The sequence below is a fragment of the Podarcis erhardii genome (genome assembly GCF_964252035.2).
Source record: "Podarcis erhardii genome assembly, chromosome: Z".
NCBI classification, from domain to species: Eukaryota; Metazoa; Chordata; class Lepidosauria; order Squamata; family Lacertidae; genus Podarcis; species Podarcis erhardii.
The window spans coordinates 19,291,225-19,314,814 of NC_138504.1; the positions used below are offsets into that span (position 1 = coordinate 19,291,225).

Here is a 23,590-nt window from a genome sequence, read left to right on the forward strand (position 1 = left end):
CCAAATATGGATAACTAGAGGTCTGGCACCCAAGGTCAGGAAAGTGGAAATCTGCCCAAAGACCTGCTCCGACCATAATGCACTGAAAATGGACATGACATTATTACCAACCGGTTCCTTTAGATGGAAGATGAATGACAATTTGTTTAGAGATCAGGAGATCATTAAGAAGGCCCAAAAAGTTTTGAAGGACTACTTTGAGATAAACATGAACACTATGGTGGAAAAAAGAACTATTTGGGACGCAAGCAAAGCCGTGATGAGGGGGTTCTTGATACAACAGAATGTTGTAAAGAAAAGAACACAAAATGAGAGGAAAGATAAGATCTTGGAGAAAATTAAAGAGTCAGAGAAGAAGTTAAGATCAAATCCGAAGTCACAGCCGATTCTGAGAGAAATTAAACTCCATCAGGCACAATATTCTAAACTGATAAACCAGGAAATAGAGTGGAAGATTAAACTAATGAAACAAAAAACTTTTGAATCGGCAAACAAATGTGGGAAACTGCTGGCTTGGCAGTTGAAGAAGAGACAAAAGTTAAATATAGTTACAAACCTGGAAATTGAAGGAAGAAACATCCAGAACCCCGTGGAGATTAGAAAGTGCTTTCAGAAATATTTCAAAAAAATATACACTCAAGGGCCGCAGGATGAGGTTGAGATTAAACAATTTTTGGAAAAAAATGGACTTAAAAAACTGTCACAAGAAAATAGATCACTCCTGAACAGCAAAATAACACGACAAGAGATCGAACAAGCCATTCAGAACATGAAACTGGGCAAATCTCCAGGGCCAGATGGTCTGACCTCCAAGTATTACAAGATATTAAGAGACTATTTGATACAACCATTGATGGAGGTCAGTAATGAAATTATGGAGGGAAAGAAGGCGCCGGAATCGTGGAAGGAAGCTTTTATCACATTGATACCAAAATCAGAAACTGAAAAGACACAACTCAAGAACTATCGTCCCATCTCCCTTTTAAATGTGGATTACAAAATATTTGCTGACGTTTTGGCAAGCAGACTTAAAAGAGTTTTAAATGAAGTAATTCATAAAGATCAGGCAGGCTTTCTCCCAGGTAGACACATGTTTGCTAACACAAGGAACATTATTGACATTTTAGAACTTTTGCAAACAGACATAAATACAAAAGCAGTGTTAATTTTTATAGACGCGGAGAAGGCCTTTGATAATATCTCTTGGAAATTTATGAAGGGAAATCTAAAAGAAATGGGAGTGGGACGGGGTTTTGAGAATGGAATTGATGCAATATATTCAGAACAAAAGGCAAAACTGATAGTTAACAATGTGGTTACAGAAGAGTTTAAAATTGAAAAAGGAACACGACAAGGCTGCCCGATTTCCCCTCTGTTATTTATTTCGGTTCTGGAGGTGCTCTTGAATATGATTAGAGGGGACCGGTTGGTGCAAGGGATTCAGGTCGGAGCGAAACAATATAAACTTAAAGCTTTTGCAGATGACCTAGTTTTGACTTTGCAGGAGCCAGAACCTAGTACGAAAAGAGTATTGCAATTGATTCAAGACTTTGGTCGGGTGGCGGGATTTAAACTAAATAAACAGAAAACTAAGGTGCTGGGGAAAAAATTGACAGACATAGAGTCAGAACGGTTTCAGAGAGAAACAGAATTAACTATGGTAAAAAAAGTAAAGTACCTAGGGCTAAACATAACAGCAAAAAATCTGAGTCTATTTAAGGATAATTATGAAAAATGTTGGTCTGAAATTAAGAGAGACTTGGACAGTTGGACAAAACTGAAGCTTTCTTTGTTAGGCCGAATTGCTGCTATTAAGATGAATGTATTGCCAAAGATGTTGTTTTTGTTTCAAACATTGCAAATTGTGGACAAGACGGAGTGCTTCCGGAAGTGGCAGAGAGATATTTCTAAATTTGTCTGGCAGGGCAAAAAGCCCAGAATTAAGTTTAAGATATTAACTGATGCGAAAGAAAGAGGGGGCTTTGCCCTGCCAGACTTAAAGCTGTACTACGAAGCCGCAGCTTTCTGCTGGCTAAAAGACTGGCTACTTCTCGAAGACACTGATGTATTGGATCTAGAAGGTTTTAACAATGCTTTTGGTTGGCACGCATACCTATGGTATGACAAAGTTAAGATCAATAAGGCCTTTAAAAACCATATTGTCAGGAAAGCAGTATTCAACGTCTGGACAAAATACAAAGACTTATTGGAAAACAAAACTCCGAGGTGGCTTTCCCCTCTGGAAGCTAAGGCCCGAAAAAGACCCAATATGGAGGCCAAATGGCCAAAATATTGGGAAATATTAGAAAAAGATGGAGACAATTGGAAATTGCAGAGTTTGGAGAAAATGAAGGATAAAGTGCGAGACTGGTTACATTACGCTCAGATTAAAGAAGTCTTTAAAAATGATAAAAAGTTAGGGTTCCAGGTGGAGAAATCGAAGTTGGAAACAGAATTGTTAGAACCAAAGACTAAAGTATTATCAAGAATGTATAACTTGCTGTTAAAATGGAACACACAAGACGAAATGGTTAAATCGGCTATGATAAAGTGGGCACAGGACATTGGGCATAACATTATGTTTGAGGACTGGGAAAGGTTGTGGACCAATGGGCTGAACTTCACTGCATGTAATGCTTTGAAGGAAAATGTAATGAAAATGATATACAGATGGTACATGACCCCAGTTAAACTTGCCAAAATATACCATTTGTCTGATAATAAATGTTGGAAATGTAAAGAAAATGAAGGAACATTCTTTCACCTCTGGTGGACTTGCCCTAAAGTGAAGGCCTTCTGGGAAATGATATATAATGAGTTGAAAAAGGTATTTAAATATACCTTCACTAAGAAATCAGAAGCCTTCCTCCTGGGTATTGTCGGCCAGAAGGTGTTAAAGAAGGACCGAACATTTTTTATGTATGCAACAACGGCAGCAAGGATACTCATCGCTAAGAACTGGAAAACTCAAGATCTACCCACACTGGAAGAGTGGCAGATGCAGCTGATGGACTATATGCAATTGGCGGAGATGACTGGCAGAATCCGAGACCTGGGAGAAGAAAGGATTGAAGAAGATTGGAAGAAATTTAAGATTTATTTACAAAAATATTGTAATTTGGTTGAATGTTAAGAAGGATGCTTGATCATAAAATAATTGGCCACCACTAAATTAGACTGGAATTTGATGATAAGTGAGATTAAAGAAAACATAAACCTTTTGGAGAATTGTTAGATTATATTTAAATAAGTGGAAATAAGATTGTAAACAAGATGATAATTTGCTTGAAAAAAATTTTCAACGATGTAAGTGGGAGCAGGAGACGTGAGGAAGTCCAAAGAAGTTATGAGATTTTGTTATGATATAACTAATGTTGTTTATTATTTGTGCATTTCTTTTATAAAAAAACCTTAATAAATATTTATATATATAAAAAAAATAGTTGTTCTGTGATAGCTCCCAAATGCTACCACCATTTTGCTAGCTGCAGAACTCTTGCACTGTAGTGCAATGAAAGTGGGACAAAAAAGTAGTAGGCCTGGGATATTTATCGTATGAAAAGTTACAGGCTTTCAGCAGGAAGCTATGTGGCATGAACCAATTTGCAAATGAAGCAGTATGTCTACTGCAAAACACTGGCAGGCGCAAACAGTCTTGAAAGCATAATTGTGTATATGCAATTCTGAATGAGTAGCTAATTATCTGAAAGGGAATACTTCCTTCCACCCACACATCCCAGTGGGGCAGTTGGGTGATGTGAGACTCTTAAGAGGGTCTCCCATTTTTTATGGCAATATGTATTCCTTCCGGTCCTGCTGTCCTCCGTTAATTTATCCCTTTTGCCCTGGACTATTTAACTTTTCATACCTAACATTCGCTCTGTTGATTGATTGCAAGAATTACAAAACTACCCTGTAAGAACTCTGGGCAGTAGCAAATCGTAACTATCTTGACCATGTCAACAAAAAGGTGGCTGAAACGTGTACCAACCATTTCAGGCCCTACAATTAGCAAGTGAGGTCTTATTGGTGGTGCTGCCAATAAGGGCTGCTGGTTGGCATTGACCCATGACAGGGCCTTCCCAGTGCTGGCTCCAAGTTTGTGCAATGCCCATCCTGGTGAAGTGCATTGATCTCCCTCATTATTGAGATTCAGGCATTTGATTGCTGAATATTGTTTTTACCATTGATGTTTGGCATCCTAGGCTCCTTTGGGAGGAAAAGAGGGATAACATCCAATTCAGCATTGTTAGAGTCAGCTTTTTAAATAATGTCAATAGTTAATTAATTAATTCCTTATCCTTGTGGCTGCAAACAGGTGCATCTCAGCATCTCACAAGCCCAAGCAGAGTTGAGTAAGATTGTCTGCTCTTCAAAGGATGAGGTTTCAGTTCCTTGCAGATCCTAGCTCCTTTCCGTGGAAAAAGCAGAACAAAGAAAACTGATATGAATCCAGAAGCCTCTCCTTCTTCTAGGAACCATGTGGCCTCAGGGAGACCTTTCTTAGTCTCAGCCCTCCTACCCACCTGCAGTGACAAAGTGTGGGTGGCGTGCCAAATGTCGCAGCCCTTTAAAAAGGGCTCATTCTGTTGCCACCACCCCCACGTTCAGGGGGACCTTTCCTCTTTGTATTAGTGATAAATTATGAATGGTGTGTTTTGGTACACTAGCTTATTTGGGATTTATTATTAAATTGTTTTGAATTGCCTTTGGTTGCATGGTAATAACATACTGATGATTAAGGTGGTGTGGGTTTGCTTGTTGTGAACATCACTTTATAGTAATTTTTAGAATACTGTATAAAGGGTAAAGGGGACTCCTGACCATTAGGTCCAGTTGCAGACGACTCTGGGGTTGCGGCTCTCATCTCGCTTTATTGGCCGAGGGAGCTGGTGTACAGCTTCTGGGTCGTATGGCCAGCATGACTAAGCCACTTCTGCCGAACCAGAGCAGCGCATGGAAATGCCCTTTACCTTTCCGCTGGACCTATTTATCTACTTGCCCTTTGACGTGCTTTCGAACTGCTAGGTTGGCAGGAGCAGGGGCCGAGCAACGGGAGCTCACCCCGTCTCAGGGATTCGAACCGCCGACCTTCTGATCGGCAAGTCCTAGGCTCTGTGGTTTAACCCACAGCGCCACCCGCGTCCCAAGAATACAGTATACAGATACACAAATAAAGTGACTGGCTAAAGTATTATACTGCATACTGAGGCTATGTGCCCAATCTGGATCCATCCTAATTAGGATCCATCCCTAATTAAACATTTGGGCAGAAGGTGGGATGGAGCAAGGAGACACGGGATCTCCTTCCCCACTGCTCCTGACCACACTGCAGAGAGAAGGACTAAAACTTCTACTTGCCAGCTGGAAGCTGCTTTCCTGTAGGGAATGTGCTAGTGAAGCAGATCCTGGCTGCCTCTCCTTCCTTCCTTCCTACCTACCTCCAACTAGGCTGCCTTTTGACAAATCCTGGCTGGCTCAAGGTGGAGCAACCTGACCCAGGGCAATCCAGAGCTCTCTCAGCCCAAGCCTGGGTCCACACAAGCTGGCCTCATTCAGTTCTGGTGCACAGCCCTGGCGGTACCTCATGCACATGAAGTTACAGATGAAAAGCACAACCTAACTACAGTTGTACCTTTGGACGTTCGACTTCCAAAACATTCAGAAACCAAAGCGCGGCTTCTGATTCGCTGCAGGAAGCCTCACTGGACATTCAGCTTCCAAAAATAGTTCGCAAACCGGAACAGTCACTTTCATGTTCGTGGTGTTCGGGAACCAAAACTTTCGAGAAGTAAGCTGTTCGAAAACCAAGGTACAACTATACTTAATTATGTCATATACCATCAGCACTGCGATCCAAACACATTTTGGCTCCTTATTGACACTGGCTAACAGTGTTAGATTCAGTTCGAAGAAAAGGAGAGTTCAAGAGAAGAAACAGAACCACAGACCTAAAGTACTATATCATTATATTCTCTTCGGTGCAAATGACATACATTTCATTTTGTTTGGTCCATGGTAACAGGCCAACAGCACTGTTTTTCAGTGTACCCAGTCAAAAGGTGCATAGAGTAACGTACGGATTTATCAACATCATGAAAAATAGACATACAAAGCAGGATTTGGAACCTCACATCCACAAGACATGGCCCCAGAGGCTCAGAAGAGGAATGCGTGTGGGAAAACACTTGATACGTCACATGTTCCATCATGTTCATTTGAACAGTCCTAGATTTACTAAGGTGTGCCTTCCAAGAGATTATAAAGCTGCCCTCGTCTTCTTCCACCATGAGCCATGGCTGGGAACTCCCAAGTCCAACTTAGTGAGGACTCAACAACATCTTCTCCAGCACTGTTCTCAGTGTTCTGTGCAAATTGTGGGAAGCTGGGGGGCCCCAATTTCCCAAATACATTTTCAAGTAGGGGAACTAGTCTCCAGCACAGATAAAAATTACAGATGCCCTTGGCCTGGCCTTGAAAGCAGCAAAGAAAAACCATGTTACATAGGGGAGCAGGAGCCCTATACTACCAACACCACAGTCAGGGACAGAAAACCCTCTCCCACATCTCACAATATGATTGTCCTGTCAGAACCCTCACCCCCCTCCCCAAAACCCCCAATTTCCCTGAGAAAGGAGAGAGCATCCTATTGCCTAAACCTCTCAAGTAATTTTGTAATAAGAAAGGAAGAAAGCTAAAGGTGCAGGTGGACTCTCTATCAGCTTTGGCCCTGTGGGAGGGAATTAAGTCCCCCTGGGTTGCAAGCGCGTGCAGGGGGGACAGGCATCAGAGCTCCTCCAATATCAGATGCAGCTGCCTGCTGCTACAGGTGGGGCACTCTTCGTGTTTCTGCTGTCACCAGGACTCGGGCAACACACGCTAGAATGTACCAGGGAGAACCCATCCTCCAAATGCCTTCTCCAAGTATTGTGCCATGGCCAGAGTCAAGTGGTCATTGTAGGGTCCTGCCACCACCTGGATGCCCAAGGGGAGGCCTTCCTTGCTCAAGCCCAGCGGGCACTGGGTCACTGGTAAGCCCAGTATGTTGAAGATGGCTAAAAGGGGAAGAGAGAGTGAAAGGAATTAGGGACTCAAAGCACTTCTTTGCAACAAACGAACTAGAACCCAAGACATTTTGTTTCGCTGCTATCTAGAAACATTCTCTGAGAATTTGGAATTTATCATACTGGTTTTAAGTGCAAGGGGTTCTGCACTGGCTAATGAAACACAATATGTCACAGAGGCCCCTAATAAACAAAGCACAGTTTGCTCCATACCCAGAGACTTCCCAGAATCAGGAAGTCAACATAACCCCATGGAAAAGTTGTATCACCTTGTTTAGAGCTAGCAGGACTGTGGAATTGTATAGTACATACCCATGTACTGCACACATATGGCTGCATCATATGCTATATCCTGTTTGGTGGGTGCACATGAGCATGTACACATACAAAGAAAACCAGATTCACCCAAATGGTGAAATACAATTACTGCATGCTGCTTCCCTTTCTCTCCTGGTCTCCTGCTTCCTCTGCTTTTCCTGTCTTGAATTTTTACATTATAAGCTCCTTAAGGCACTGAGCTGTGTAACATCTTGTACTCTGCAAAGCATCATGTACACTGAAAGAGTGTACATGAGTAATACCTGCATATGCAAAATAGGAACTCCTTACCCGTGTAGGCAAAATTGAAAGGCATCCCCAGAGGAGTGTGGTGCTTGGGAGCAACTACAGGGTGTGAAGGATATAAGAGGACACCATCATTTCCCAGTAGATTCACCATCTCGGTCTGCAGACTCTGTGCCATGCTTGCTAGCTTAGCGTTCACTTTGGGACTGTATTTCACCACCTTCTCGGTTAATCCTAGTGCTAAAGAGCACAGAGATGCAGGTAGGTCAAAGACAAACAGCAGTCATTGCAAAAGGCTGCATCATATATAACATGATATATGGATATTGGACTTTCTGTCAGACCGCCCCCAGAGGGTTCAGTTGGGCCCTTATACCTCTAATACGCTTAAGACTAACACAGGAACACCACAGGGATGTGTACTTAGTCCGCTCCTTTATATTCTCTACACGTACGATTGTGTCGCTGCTCACCCTAGTAATAGGGTTGTCAAATTTGCAGATGACACAACCATGATTGGGCTCATCTCTGAAAGGGAGGGTGAAACGGACTATAGAGATGAGGTGGAGCGGCTGACAGAGTGGTGCAGAGCTAACAACTTGCTCATAAATACAAGGAAGACAAAGGAGCTTGTGGTGGACTTCAGGAGACAGAAGAGCAATGTCCAGCCACTTTTGATTGATGGGGTCTGTGTGGAGAGGGTAACAACGTTCAGATTTTTGGGTATTGAATTACAAGAGGATCTGTCCTGGAGTGTCAACACAAGGGGGCTTGTGAAGAAGGTGCAGCAGAGACTGTACTTTTTGAGAATCCTAAGGAAAAACCATCTTCCGCAGAAACTGCTGCTTGCCTTCTATCACTGTGCCATTGAGAGCGTGCTCACTTATGGCTTATGTGTGTGGTACGGAAGCTGTACTACCCAGGACAGGATGGGGTTGTGCAGAGTTGTGAAGGCAGCAGAGAGCATTGTTGGCTGCCCACTCTCCACCTTAGAGCAGATTTATGCCACAAGGTGCCATAGGAAGGCACTGGACATAGTAAAAGATCCATCACATCCTGGTCACTGTCTCTTCGAGCTCCTGCTGTCGGGACGGAGATACAGGACGATGAAGACAAGAACGAGCCGTCTCAAGAACAGCTTCTTCTCCAGAGTGATCTCGGCCCTGAATGGGAAACCTGGACTATGAAAGTCATCTAATCTTCCTTGCTGTATTATACTGTATTGTTTTAATTAGTGTTTTTATAGTTGTTCTGATTTTGTGTGGAGTGCCCTACCTGGGTGGATGGAGCAGCCAAGTAATTTTCGTTGTTCCCAAGAGGGGGCAATGACAATAAAGATATTATTATTATTATTATTATTATTATTATTATTATTATTATTATTATATACTAGAACAGGGGTAGCCGATGTGATGCCCTCCAGATATTGCCGGACTACAACTCCCATCATCCCTTAGCACGGGCCACAGCCAAGAGCAGGTACACAAGCGTTTGAAAACAACTCTTTTAGTTGCTGCCTTTCACTCCCAAACTTCCATGCTACTGGATGAGTTGAGGATCGCCAGACTCCTTAGTTAATGTGGCACCCTCCATATGTTGTTGGAGTCCAGCAGACATCAGCCCCCAACCTGCATGGCCAATGGTCAGGGGTGATGGGACTAGTAGTACACCAACATCTGGAAGGCGCTATGTTGGCTATCCCAGTCCTAGATTGTAAGCACCACCATCTTCCTTCCAAATATATGATGCTAGCTTCTGGTCCCAAGCATTATTATATACATTTCTTTGCCAGCACTCTATATTTAGTTACCAGGAAATTGCCAAACAACCTGGATAGAACTAGCACATCAAAGAAGTGCAGCTATTTTAGAATAAAACTCTTAAGTTTAAAAACAGGACATTACCAATGGCTGGGATGGTGTGTGAAGACATCCCTATCATCCACTTCAGCAGCTCCCATGACGGCCACACTGGCTTTCCATGATCCCCAAGCAGCTCTGTGAAGGTTTCTGTTTGCTGGAATATGAATATGAATGGAGAAGCAAGGACAAAGAGAATTCCGTAACGTTTTCTGCTTCTAGCTTTTTAAACTAGTATATTTTAAGCATGGTTTGCCAAACCTCCTCTCTCAATTTTACAAGGTACAATGACAAATAAATAAATCTTTCATAGTGGAGCAAGAGCTATGGAAGCAGGCATGGGTCCCAACTGTACCAGACGTTTAAAAGACGACGTCACCTTGAATAGTCATGGTACGGCATCTCCCAAAGAATCTTGCAAAGTGTAGTTTGCTAAGGTTGCTGAGCATTGTTCGGAGATCCCTATTCTCCTCGCAGAGCTACAACTGCGAGACTGGTTTAACACTCAATCCCTCTTCTAGATTGAAAGAAGATAAAGTCCCTACCAGAGAAGAATGGCAAACTAAGCTGTTGGATTATGCCAAAATGGTGAAACTGACCGGAAAGCTCAGGGACCAAGAAGATCAAAACTTTAATAAAGAATGGGAAAAATTTACAATCTACCTGAGGGACCACTGTAAGCAGATGAAAATGTCAGCAGGATTACAATAACACTTGTAATGTAGAAAGTATTATGGACAAAAATTGAGAGATATAAAATTTGGATGATTAAATAATATGCAGTTGATAATAGGACCCATGGAGGGGAAGGTGGGAAGTCCAGAGATTTCAAAGAATCTCTAAATATTGTTATGTATATTGTACTGTTACAATTTTATACTTGTAAAATCAAATAAAAATTATTTTTAAAAAACAAAACCAAACAATCCCTCTTTCCAGGGAATTCTGGTAATTGTAGCTCTGGGAGGGAAATAAGGATCTCCTAGCAAATCTCTTAACAAACTACAGTTCCCAGAATCCTTTGAGGGAAACCATAATTGCGTAAGGTTGCATGGTACTGCTTTAAACGTATAGTACAGATTGGGGCCCATGGGAAGGACTAAGTACTTTTTAGAACCATGCTCTAGAGAACAATGTAAGTGCACAGAAACCTCCATGTGAAGATCAGCATCCCTGAAAGACAATTTGTCCATCGCTGCTGTTCTTCCCCTGTCGCAGGTAGGCTAACTCCCTGGTTTGCATTTTACCTACCTGCCCATCACTGTCCTTGGAAGACATCATGACAGACCAGATCTGGAAGGAATACTTCATTTTGTGAATATTCACAGGCTGAACTTGAACACCCAGGTCAGCCTCCAGGTGCTTTACCACCTTGAAAACATAAGAGAGAAAATAACAGCCATTGAGTAAACAGTTATTAAAGGAGGAATTGAAAGCCTGGGGGCCGAAGAGCATTTAAGAAAAATATAGGATTCTTCTCATTCCACACAGACACAGTACACCAAAACAATATTATCACCACTACATCAGAGTTAGGAGGCTGGTAACACCTGGACATTCACAGATGGACGTCTGAACTTCTGAGGAGCTCCACACTGCTTCAGGCAACATGATAGGAAGACTGTGTCTGTGGACTTTGCTATGCAACAACTTTTTTCAATAATTTTTTGTAATCACAGGGTGAAGATGGTATGCATGTGTGAACTCTCTCTCTCACACAGAGAGAAGGATAGAGGGTGGTTTTCCTTAATCTTTGGTACTTTCACTGCAACTGCTAGTGAACATAGGGGTTGCTCCCTACACTCCAGCTTCAAGACTTCCACAGCTCACCAAAACATTATGTAAATGTACCCTAAGCTTAGCTATCAAAGCTCCACAGTAGCCCTCACATTTCCCATTTTGATTTGGCAATCCTACTTCAAGATAATTGCACTGCTTTGGGGCTATTTTATGCTATCTTTGTATTCATAATCTTGCTGCAAGTTGAACTGAGACCTTTTCCCTATAAAAATGCATTTAATTATTATTAATAATAAATATAACACAGCCAGTAGATATACAGCCAAGGTTTAAGGAAGGGATCGTTTCCTATCTGGAGATGCTGGGAACCGAATGGGGCAGGGGACTTCTGCATGCAAAGGATATACTCTACCACTGAGCTATGGACCTGTGCATGAATCTGAAAAAAACAGTGCCCAGGTATGCTGGGGCACACGAAGGCATGCACAGGCAAATTTGAACAGGCTGACTCAGCTGCCATTTACCAAACGCCTACCTAAACTCCCTGATAACTGTGATGGCCCTCAAGTTTTTAAGCTACCAGATGCCGTTTCCTCTTACGTTCCGATGAGCCTGAAGAAGCTCTTTGTCCACTGGGGAAACAAAGACAGAACCTCCGTCGTGCTCCATGGAGTAGAATTTCACATTCTTTAGAGATACTTTTTCATCCAGCTTCAACCTGAATAGGAAGGAATAAGATGGCCACAAGTCAGAAGCGAGGAGCGCTTTCGTCCCATCCTCAGTTCAAGTCGGCAGGGTGGACTAGCTCCTTGATGCACACCAAGTTCTTATAATCAACTCTTGGTAAAAAAATGCCACAGCAACCGAAGGTGCCAGACCAGTGGGGATACTGTCCTCCATTAGGCAGACCAAGGCAGAGGATGATAGAGGGTACAGAGTAGAGCAAAGTAATGGATAACAGAGTCAAGTGAGCTATGCAGCCAATGCTGCACCCCTGAAGCAAGCCTGGTACCCAGAGGCACAATGAGGGATGCTGTCCCACAGCCAGTGTGGAAATAAGATTCAACGGCCAGTTAAATCGGCTTTCCTACATGGTGTTGTGAAGGGGGGGTATTCCGACCTCTGCCTCAGTTAGCCCTGTCCCTCACTGTGCAGATCTCTACCGTCGGGGGCAAAGACAGCCAGTGACAATAATGACAGGTTCCAAACACATTTGCACTTCTTAGCAGACTAGGATTCACTTTATGCACTGCAAAAGTAATAAGAACCACTTACTTTGTAACGCCTGACCCAGCCATGACCCTCAACAGGGGTTCCAGGTCCTCTGCAAAACGGCACATTGGGCCAGTGCACAGGAACTTTGTCCGAATGCCCACAGCATTAGGGAATTGGCCGTCATTGGGAACCACACCTAGACAAACACACCGAGTTTAGCTTTGCATGACAAACCACATCGTTTTAGTTTAGTGACAGGGTTGGGTTCATATGCCACCTCTCCCATACACAGAGCACTGTATTCAAGGCTAGTTTAGGTCCAAACCAGAACCCTAATCAGTTTTCTGACAGAAAGGATACTGCTACTGCCAGTTACCTTGAGACTGCAGAACTGAAGAAGGCACACTCGGGTCCACCTTCTGTTCCACACAATGAACATTATGGCAACAGGGATAAAGTATCCTGGCCCCATCCTCTGGCCAAAGAAGGAGCAGGTGCTGCAAATCTTGCTCTCTTCCCTCCTCCCATTGCTTTTGTATTAGTCTGTGAACTGGCAGGCAGGGGCCTTCCTGTCTTTTAATAGCCATGCAACACTTTAAAAAAGTTTTCAACAGGATACCGTTGCCAGATTTGGACTTGCTGCCTCCACTACAGTCATACCTCATGCTGTGTCCGCTTCAGGTTACGTGTTTTCGTGTTGCGTCCTGTGGCAACCCGGAAGTACTCGAATGGATTACTTACTTCCGGGTTTTACCACTCGCACAGACGCAGACGTGCTAAATCGTGCCATGTGCGTGCACAGATGTGGCACTTTGGCATGCATCAGTTCCGTGTTACGGATGGGCCTCCGAAACGGATCCCGTCCATAACACGAGGTTCCACTGTACTGAGATGCCAATTTGTGTAGCCAAAACAGCCAGGCCTTCAGGAACGGTAGCTGACTCTCCTTCTGAACTAGATGCCCAAATTCCCAAAGGCTTTTACCTTAAGGTCCAGTTGACCTTCCAAAGGAAATAAACCCTAATTCTTGAGAGGTAAGAGCATCAAGACAACCTACAACTGTTCTTTCTGTCCTTTCTTTTAGTTAACTTGGTGGAAAAAGAAGCAATGAGAAATGGGCATTTTGTACCAGTGGTGGGCTTGTGTCCAAAGACGCCATTGAAGAAAGCCGGCATACGGATGCTGCCCCCAATATCCGAGCCCACACCGATCACAGAACCAGCAGCTGCCAGAATGCAGCCTTCTCCTCCTGGAAGGCAAACAAAGGACAGACTGGCAGTGGACCACAGGCATATCTGAGTAACCCCGCACTTGCCACTCACAGAATCTGCTCTGGGAGACCGAAATACACATGGAGAAACAGAGTGGGCTAATCAGATTTTTCCCCCCAGGGATTGTCTTGCTAACCAGTACTAATCTCAAATACTTGCAGATCCAACAAAATAGAAGCATCACTGGCATACCTAACTTGCAAACTATTATAGGTGGCTTTCTGGTCCCCAATCCATATACAACCCTACTTCTATGCTGTATCAAAGTCAAAAATAAGCAACGTATTCCCAACTGCCCTCCATTCTTGTTGAGTTCTGGTCACTTGTTTAAACCACCATCACATGAACAGTTAATCACTAGCAGGAGATTTGATCAGCCAGGACTAATTTATCTGTTCAGTGCAGCATGTTCTCACAAACGAGGTAGCCCACTCACCTGAGCTGCCTCCTACGATGCGCTCTAGGTCATATGGGTTGTTGGTCCGACCATAGACCCGGTTGCTCGACTCAAACCACATGCACAGCTCGCTGCAGTTGGTCACACCCAGTGGGATGGCGCCAGCCTGCTTTACCCGTGACACTACCGAAGCATCGGATGTGGAGATAATGTTACGGCGGCTAACCAGTCCAGAGGCATTGGGCAACCCTACCACAACGAGGGAAACAAAAAGGAAAAAAAGAGTCAGAGGTTCCACAATAGCCTAGAGCAGTGCTAAAGGGCAGCTATAAGGCCAAGAGCCAAGGGAGTAACTGCCCCACAAATGTCTGGAAAATGATGCAATATGGTAGATACACCACACTATTTCAGCAATGTTTAATCAAGCAGGTATCTCTGGTTCTATTTGGTAGGTGTTTTTCATTTTCTGTAAACCATTTGCAGCCTGTAGTAGATGAGATAAAGCTCATCTTTATCATCTTTCCAGCTGGGGAAAGCAAATGCTCCTTTTAGCAGTGGAAGAGAGAAAGGTAAGTAATGAACTAAAATGAAAACAAAACCTAATACAGTAATGGTTTTTGCTCACTCTGTGCTTTATAACCCACCTCCTCGTTTCCAGCCAGTTCCTTGATCTTTTAGCATGCTCTCTGTCCTCAAGTATACAAGCAAGTACACAGTCTTCAAACCAAGAAGTATCTTACTTGTTTTGTATGTGTGAAGAGAGGTATGGCTTAGCCAAGGAGGAATAGGTTTGTTGGGAGCAAACCACAAATAGTCAATCTCATCCCTAGATACTCCAGAGGTACCTCATTAAGAGTGCAAAAATTGGTTGGCTTTACTGGAGAGGGAGTATCTTGTTTAACAAGTTTGGGACCACACCCTCTAAGATGCAGCAACACCAGAGAATTGCTGGTTTCAGACTAAAACCTGGCGCCCTCAGAGCAGCTGGATTTTAGCTTAGTCTGCAGAACTACATGAAGGAAAATCCCTAGAAGGTTAGCAAAGATGTCACTCACTGAGAAAAGGACGTGGGCTGCACTTTATACAGCACACCCTATTGTAAGATAACATAGCTTTCCCAAAACACAACAATTGGAAACCTTCTTCTTCTTCCAAGAAGTTCAAGATAGCACATGTCTACCTCCTAATTAAAGGGACGCGGGTGGCGCTGTGGGTAAAACCTCAGTGCCTAGGACTTGCCGATCGCATGGTCGGCGGTTCGAATCCCCGCGGCGGGGCGAGCTCCCGTCGTTCGGTCCCAGCTCCTGCCCACCTAGCAGTTCGAAAGCACCCTTAAGTGCAAGTAGATAAATAGGTACCGCTTTATAGCGGAAAGGTAAACGGCGTTTCCGTGTGCTGCGCTGGTGCTGGCTTGCCAGAGCAGCTTTGTCACACTGGCCACGTGACCTGGAAGTGTCTGCAGACAGACACTAGAGTGAGATGAGCGCACAACCCTAGAGTCTGTCAAGACTGGCCCGTACGGGCAGGGGTACCTTTACCTTTACCTCCTAATTAATCCTCACAATTACCCTGTGATGTAGGGTTAGGTTGAGCATCATGTCTGAGTGGTGGATTTGAACCTTTGTCTTCAAAGTCCTAAATGAGTCGCCCACTCTTAGAAGAATGCCCTTAGGATTCAACTGATTCAAATACTAACTAAAGCCTTTGTTTTTTGAAATACTTGGAAGAAGATAAAAGACTCTCCGGAAGAGTGATGTGACGTACTATTTAATTGGGATCCGCCATTATGGGATAGACCGAGTTGCAGAGATAAATAGTCATGGGGGAGGCAAGCTCTTAATTTGTTATTATATCTGTACTTCAAGTCTGATTTGGCAAATCTCCCCTGGAAAGACTAATGTTTGATGCAACCTGTATGAGAAAATTAATGAGCGAACGCCTAGATTTATTTCATCGGAACTGAGAGAAGATGGCGTCTGCCACCAGAGAAGAACTTTTGGATTGATTCGGCATAAACAGCAACGTGTGAGGATATACTGCAAATAATAGACTTACCAGCTACAAAAAAAAAAAAGGAGAGTCATACAAATTTCACACAGAAGCATATTATTGCTCACTTCACCTTGCCTGTGGAAATAACTCAGAGGCCATGAAAGAAGGAAGGATAACAACAGGAAGATTTAAAGAAGGAACTATTGGAAACTCAAGGCAGTAGAAACATAAGATGATTGGACCCCACTGAACTTGAAGCCTGGGAAGCCCCAACAAAAATTTATAATTTGGCAAAATATTTGGACTATATGATATGTATTTGTATAATTTGGAATATTTAATGTGATCTGATTGGATTGTTAAAATGGAAAACTTAATAAAAATTATTTTTTAAAAAAAGGATTCAACTGATTCAAGCACCATTGTTTAGATACATTTGGCTGTCACTATTTTATAAGATCTCATTGACAGAGTTTTAAAAGAATGAAGGAATGCCGATTTAAGAAAGCAACAAACAAAACGTCTTAAGGGTTGCTCTGTTACCCATTACTGTAAAATATTCATACTGAAACAAATCTATGAAATAGATAAATAAATTAAATGAGGGAAGACTACAGACTGCGGTCAAGAGGTGGGTGGAGGTTATGCAAGAGAACACACCGTATAGCGCAAAGGCTTCTTTGATGGTGATAGGGACCCCCAAGAAGGGGAACTTTTCCTTCAGTGACTCTTCATCATCTTGCCCCTCAGAGAGCAGCTGGTCGACCTGATGAGCTTCCTCAAGGGCAGCCTCAAACCTGAGAGGGATGGTTGGGTAAGAGCCAGAGGAAATAAGAGAAAACCCGTCAATCTCTAGAGCCTGGAACCTAACTGGTCTTCCTACGATGCTCATTTTGTCCCACACCTATTGCTCCTCCCAAGTTCCATCTCTGGAGCCACAGCCAGAGGTGAAGCTGGAGAAAGACTTCAGAGGGAGCCTAGAGGAAACAAGTCTAAATGTTGCTGTTTTTTGTTTTTGTTTTTTTTGCTTTGTGATCACCACAGCTTTGGAACTTCTCTAGAAATATTTGCTCAATGGCAAAGAGGTTCTTGACCTAGGATAAACAAAACAGGGTTTTGTCTCCAGGTTTCCCCTCAGGTATGCAGCCCCTTGCTATTTCCTACCTGGGAGAGAGGACAAATGGTCAAACAGCTTTTGAAAAATCCTTAAAAGAAGAACATGATGGTATACAACAGGGACAGAGAATCTCCACCTTGCAGCCAGTCGTGGTCTACAGGGGGTCTGACCCATTAGACCATCTCTCCAAAATACAGCCACATGCCCACCAGCAAAGGATGACATTAGCTGATAGGCATGATGGGGATGGGGTCCAAAGATTCCAGAGAATGCATTGGCAATGCAGATCCCTGCAGGAAGGTTGGTGAGTGGGAGGCTCGTTATTGCCGGGTGCTGCTTTGTCCCACCCCATGAGATGGGCCACCTATTACATCACCTTTCTCCACCATGCCCCTGCTTGTGCATCTTCCAGGAGCATCTGATCAGCAGCTGTTGGGAGACAGAGTACTAGGTGATATGACACTTTATCCCACCTGCCTGCCCCACTCATCCAGTAGGCCAGCTCTCATGTTCTTAGTCTGAATACAGGATGGCCAAGGACAGCGAAAGGTTCAGAAAGGACAAGTACTTCCGAGAATGAGCAGAGCTCCCTTTGTTTGGATTCGGAGAAGCTACAAACTAGTTACTTTTGCTATGATTGTGTTGCAAATCATAACTATGCGAGCACTTGGAAGAATTCTTCAGGAACTGTATTGACTCAAAGTAGGTCAATGTGTGAGGCAACAGAGAATCTCTAGCGGAGCACCGCATCTGCCTGCCCTTTTTCCTGTCAGAAGTAGAAATATGTTGAAACAGAAAGTATAAATTCCATCACTCACCTGTCTTTTACAACCGCATTGATCAACGGGTTGGCTTCTTTGATCCTCCCAATGTATGTTTCAATAACATCAATACATTTCACCTGCAAGGAATAAAAAGTGCTCAAAAGATTGCTGCAATCTGGCTAACTTTCAGAGCATCTAATGATCATATGTGCTGAACATTGTGTTTTGTTTCATTAGCAATTAGCACCATGCCATGGATAGAATGCTGGGCTTGGAGCAAGGAAATCAAGGTTCGAATATTCTATAAGAATTTAGTAATGATGATGATTCATTCTTTATATGCTGCTCAAGTCACTCTGGGCAGCTATGAACTTCAATGGATCAGACCAAAGGTCCAAATAACCCAGCATCACAAAATGGTTTACAAATGTTTCTGTGAAGCTCACAAGCAAGGCAAAACGTCCATCGCACACTCCCTGATATTACTTGCCAGAAAAGTACTTGTCAGTGGTACACTATCTCTGAGAAAGGAGGCTCTCCACACGGCCATGTAAGGAAGCCTTCAGTCAGTATTTTAGCCTCACTCACCTCACAATATTTGTTGAGTAGGGGAAAATTGGAAAAGCCCATGCACAGTATGTCTGAGTTCCTTGGGAAAGTGGTGTAATATACATGCAATAAAATAAGTGATAAATAAGTTTATCATTAACCATTGGGTGTGAGCAGCAATGCGAGGGAAGCCGCTGATAACAATGGATTTCAGAAAGAGGCAGAATTTAGCTCATGCTCACTATTACGAATTATTTCCCTTGCCATCTGGGAATGTGCCTACATTTAACATGCATGTTTTCCCTCAAAGAATACTCAGAACTGCATTTTACCCGCACTGAGCTACAACTCCCAGCACCCTTAACAAAATATAGTTTCCCACAGGTATTATTTGAGGGAGGCAACGTGCTTTAAATGTTCATTGAATATTAAAGGTATTGAGGTGGGACATAGAGTCTATAAATTAAGGGTGTCAGTGGTGTTGACACTAGAACAACCTTTGGAGAGCGTTCCCAAAACATTAGAAGAAATTAAAAGGTTTGGAGAAGTGGCGGGTTTCAAAATAAGCTCAGATAAAACAACAATATTGGTCAAAAACATGGATGAGCAGTCAAAAAAATTTTTTAGAAAGGATGTCTAGTTTAAAAATAGGCAAAAAGTTGTATTTGGGAATTTGGCTTACAGTAAGAAATCTTACTGGGACGCGGGTGGTGCTGTGGGTTAAACCACAGAGCCTAGGACTTGCTGAAGGTTGGCGGTTCGAATCCCCGCGACGGGGTGAGCTCCCGTTGCTCGGTCCCTGCTCCTGCCAACCTAGCAGTTCAAAAGCACGTCAAAGTGCAAGTAGATAAATAGGTACCGCTCCGGCGGGAAGGTAAGCGGCGTTTCCGTGTGCTGCTCTGGTTCGCCAGAAGCAGCTTAGTCATGCTGGCCACATGACCTGGAAGCTGTACACCGGCTCCCTTGGCCAATAAAGCGAGATGAGTGCTGCAACCCCAGAATTGGTCACGACTGGACCTAATGGTCAGGGGTCCCTTTACCTTACCTTTAAGAAATCTTAACCTATTTGAAAATAATTACTGTATTTTTCCGTGCATAAGACTAGGTTTTTCCCCTTAAAAATAATGTCAAAAATTAGGGGGCTTCTTTTACACGGGGCCATCTCTTCCCATTTTCTTAAATCTGAGTCCCCCAAAACAGGGGGTATCTTATACATTGGGGCATCTTATAGAAGGAAAAATATGGTATATTAAATTGGGGAAAGAGGTTAAAAATTGGAGATATGGGGGAGAATATGGGAAACCTCCAGATGTTGCCAGACTACAATTCCCATAAGCCCTAGAAAGCATGGCTAATGGCTGGGAACGATGGGAGCTGCAGTTCAGCAACATGTGATGATGACACAAAGTTCCCCGCCCCTATGAAAGATGCACAACAGAATGTAAGGACTCAGATGAGCCCATTTTCCTATATAACCATGAAAGACAATTACTGTATGTTATTTGCCTGTGTCAAAAGTCTATGCCATGGTAACCCCATATAGGTTTTGGCTAAGTTATAATCTGAACAGAGCTTGGAGGCTTATTTGAAAATCTTCTAAATGAGAATGTACACAAGATTTCTCCTAAGATTCCAAACCTCTTTACAATACACACCAAGCAAGTCACTGGAAAAAACCACATTCCTTTAAGGAAGGGAGGGGCAGGAGATAAGAGTCTCAATACCAATCTCTTGCCCTGATGCAAAGCAACTGAAGAACAGTGCAATGCTTGTTTAGAATAAGGTTACCAGATTTTTTTCAATGAATCTGGGGACACTTTTCAACTTCAATGGATTTTGTATGGGGACTAATTTGTAAATCCAGGGACTGTCCCCGGGAAACAGGGACATCTGGTAACCTTAGTTTAAAAGCAAGTGTTGATGGAACAAATTTGAATTCACTCACGCAACAAGTGTATTTAGAATTGGAGGGGAGGGGACATCAGAACCAACGGTGGTACAGTTGATTACCTTCTTAAATCTAGATTTTCAAATAGTAACTTGCTGAGAGTAAAAATTGCCTCCTGGTGACCAGGCTGGTTTGTCATTCCCCCACCCAACCTAAAAATCGGTAATACAGGTGGATAAAGCAAGGAAGCCAGCATCATTGTGGACTAGTAACTCTCTATCCCTAATAATTATTTGCATTAATCTGCAAAACAAAAATTAAACCTAAGAACAGGATGTTCTCTTACTCTTCTCCAGATGCTTTCGGCTATTTCAGAATTGCTGCGATAATTCTATGAAGTGCAGGTACATCGACAACCCCAGTGAAAAGTATTCAAGTGGAACCAATCCAAATTTATTTCATCATGAACACCAGCAGGGCTCATTGCAAATTTATTTGTATCTTCCACAGAAAAGTGGGCAGAAGGTAAACAGCAAGAGCATGGCAGGCTTTGCATTTGGTGAAATTTCTTTAAAACATTTATTTAGTGGGTAAACTGAAGGCAGACGAGACCCTTATCAAATGAGTATAATGTTCAGCAGATGAACTTTAATGCTGCAGAGATAGTGGCTTACCAAACCGTCTGAAGAATTAGAAAAGTTTCAGATATTGCATTTTTAGGAGCTGGATTTCTCTCTCCCACCCTCCCACCCCCAGCTCTTGGTCTTTCCCACATGAAAGCTACATGTCTGGAGTCAGTAGACCACTACCATGGATGACTAACTGAGAAATCCAAATCCCTGAATCACTGTGCTGAAGGGAGATTGAATGGGGCCACTGAATGGCGTTTTAAAGGCTTCTGCAACCATGGAAGCTCCAACCATAAGTGTGGAAGCTCTGCCAGCAAAGAGCACCCCAATGCACCCATCCAAACAGTGAGCAGAACCAACCACTAGTGGTGTCCCCACCAGCAGAAATCTCTGAAACTGGGTGCTTCAGGGGTGGGGCTGAGCCACCGCAGAATCCCATGGATCCTCTGCCGATCCTGCTACTGTCACATAATGGCAACAGGTGCAATCCTGGTCTGTTCGCTGTGCTAATGCAGCAGATGGGTATTTTTCTGCTCCCTCCACCTTTTGATGTGCCCAATATTATCTGCCTTCACCATTCTGGTTGTAAAAGTGGTACTTTTAATAGTAAAAGTACAACTAAAGAGTACTGCCTCTTTCCTTTAACTAAAGGGAACATCGCCCACATTCTCACGAGAAATTTGTTTTTTCTTTGCAAGCGGGTGGAGTATCTAATAGAACTACGTGGACTTAAGATTCTACATACAAAGATCCTGGGATTCGTGTTAAGGGCTTATGTTGATTTATTCTGAAAGGTTCACCCCTTGTGCCTAGGCCAAGAATCTCCCTCGCCAGATCTAGATTCCATACTCCGCAAACAAGCTGCAAAGAAATTAAAAAGAGAACACCAAGGCTGTGGGAGGCGACATGCCCCTGCTACCTTGGAACAGAGGACTTCCACTAAATACTCCACACTGGATTTTGTGGCACAACTTCATAAGCAGATCCTCAGTCAGGCTAGGATATATGGAAGCCTAGGTGGTCTAGGAACATGGGGCATTCGCGAAGGGCTAGGAATCCCCAAGCTTTGCCTTGGAGTAGACCCCCTCCTAGCAAAACTACAATGCCCAGCAGCCCTTGCGGGGCGATCCCCTCCCACATCTCTCTCTCTCTCTCTGTGTCTCTGTCTCTCTCTCTAAAACTCAGAGACGGGCTGTCCGGGCCCTTACCTCCCTGCGGCGGATCCGCCGCGCCAGCTCCACTGCGGACAGCAACAGCAATGGGTGTTCCGGCGGCGGGACGGCGCGGGCTCTGCTGGGGCCAGGAGAAGCAGCAGCAGCAGCAGCAGCCACCGCCGCCGGCGCCCTCAATGGGGAGCGGAGGGCTGAGGCTCGCGCCGCCAGGCTGAGCAGCGCGAGGAGGGCTCCCGAGAGGAAGCGCAGCACGAGCACGACGCAGCGCTCTGCGCGAGAGAGCGCCATGGCAAAAGAGGTCGCAGCTCCGGGCCAATGCTGCTGATCAGAGCGGAAGGTGCGCGGCCACGCCCATTGGGGGGTGGAGGGTGAGGGGCCCGCCGGCGCCAAGCTCCGCCCCCTCCGCTCGCCCCTCCCCGTCCCCGAGATTTAAATCGTCAAGCGAAGGAACGACAGGCTAGTTAGTTTTTCCTTAGTCGGAGGGAGAGTTAGTGATCTCGCACTGCATGTAATGACAAACCAAAAGCAATCCAAAAACCCACACGAACAACAAGGGGTGTTCACAGCAAACACTGCCGCTAATGCCAATTGCCAATATAGCGTTGCAAGCCCCGCTGTTAAACAATAAAAGCTGGCCTATGTGGTGTGATTTCGTATAGGTCTCTCTCAGCCCTACCTCAAGGTGCCAGCGGGGATTTGCCTGGTGCCTTCTGTGTGCAAGGCAGATGCTCTGCCACTGAGCTGCAATCAGAAGGGAGGACTTTGGACCTGTGTGTCTGCAAGAGAAAATTGCATCATTAGTTTTGGCCAGGGAGGGCGGGATACAAATAAAAGATTATAATTATTATTATGTACATTGGCATATGGGGATTTGGGGTTGGAGGACAGGCATGCAAGCTGGGGGGGAGGTTAGAGAGCCAGTGTGGTGTAGTGGTTAAGAGTGGTGGACTCGTAATCTGGTGAACCGGGTTCGCGTCTCCGCTCCTCCACCTGCAGCGGCTGGGTGACCTTGGGCCAGTCACACTTCTCTGAAGTCTCTCAGCCCCACTCACCTCACAGAGTGGTTGTTGTGGGGGAGGAAGGGAAAGGAGAATGTTAGCCGCTTTGAGACTCCTTAAAGGGAGTGAAAGGCGGGATATCAAATCCAAACTCTTCTTCTTCTTCTTCTTCATTGGTTGTGTTAATCTGCCGTTAAGTCATTTGGTATACATTATCTTTATTTCCCTACACATAAAAGTGAGTAATGTTCACTTACCACACAGGAGATTATGTCAACCCAGTCCCCCCCCCCATTCATTTTTCCCAGGCTTATGTTCAGTTCTCTACAATTTCTGCTACAGTTTATAATTTTTTTAAAGAAAAACTCCTG

The 23,590-nt window shown here is 44.0% G+C and overlaps 1 protein-coding gene across 1 annotated transcript; it reads right to left on the reverse strand.

Annotated features, from left to right (window-relative positions):
• Window positions 1–5,952: 5,952 nt before the first annotated feature.
• On the reverse strand, window positions 5,953–22,564 carry FAAH2 (fatty acid amide hydrolase 2). Its single transcript, XM_081848068.1, has 11 exons — window positions 22,258–22,564; window positions 18,038–18,120; window positions 16,763–16,899; window positions 14,150–14,359; window positions 13,572–13,691; window positions 12,503–12,638; window positions 11,828–11,945; window positions 10,739–10,858; window positions 9,533–9,644; window positions 7,674–7,868; window positions 5,953–7,055 (listed from the first exon to the last, which is right to left on the reverse strand). Exons 1-11 carry the CDS (start codon window positions 22,507–22,509, stop codon window positions 6,880–6,882), a joined length of 1,659 nt encoding a protein of 552 aa, XP_081704194.1. The 5' UTR covers window positions 22,510–22,564; the 3' UTR covers window positions 5,953–6,879.
• Window positions 22,565–23,590: the final 1,026 nt, after the last annotated feature.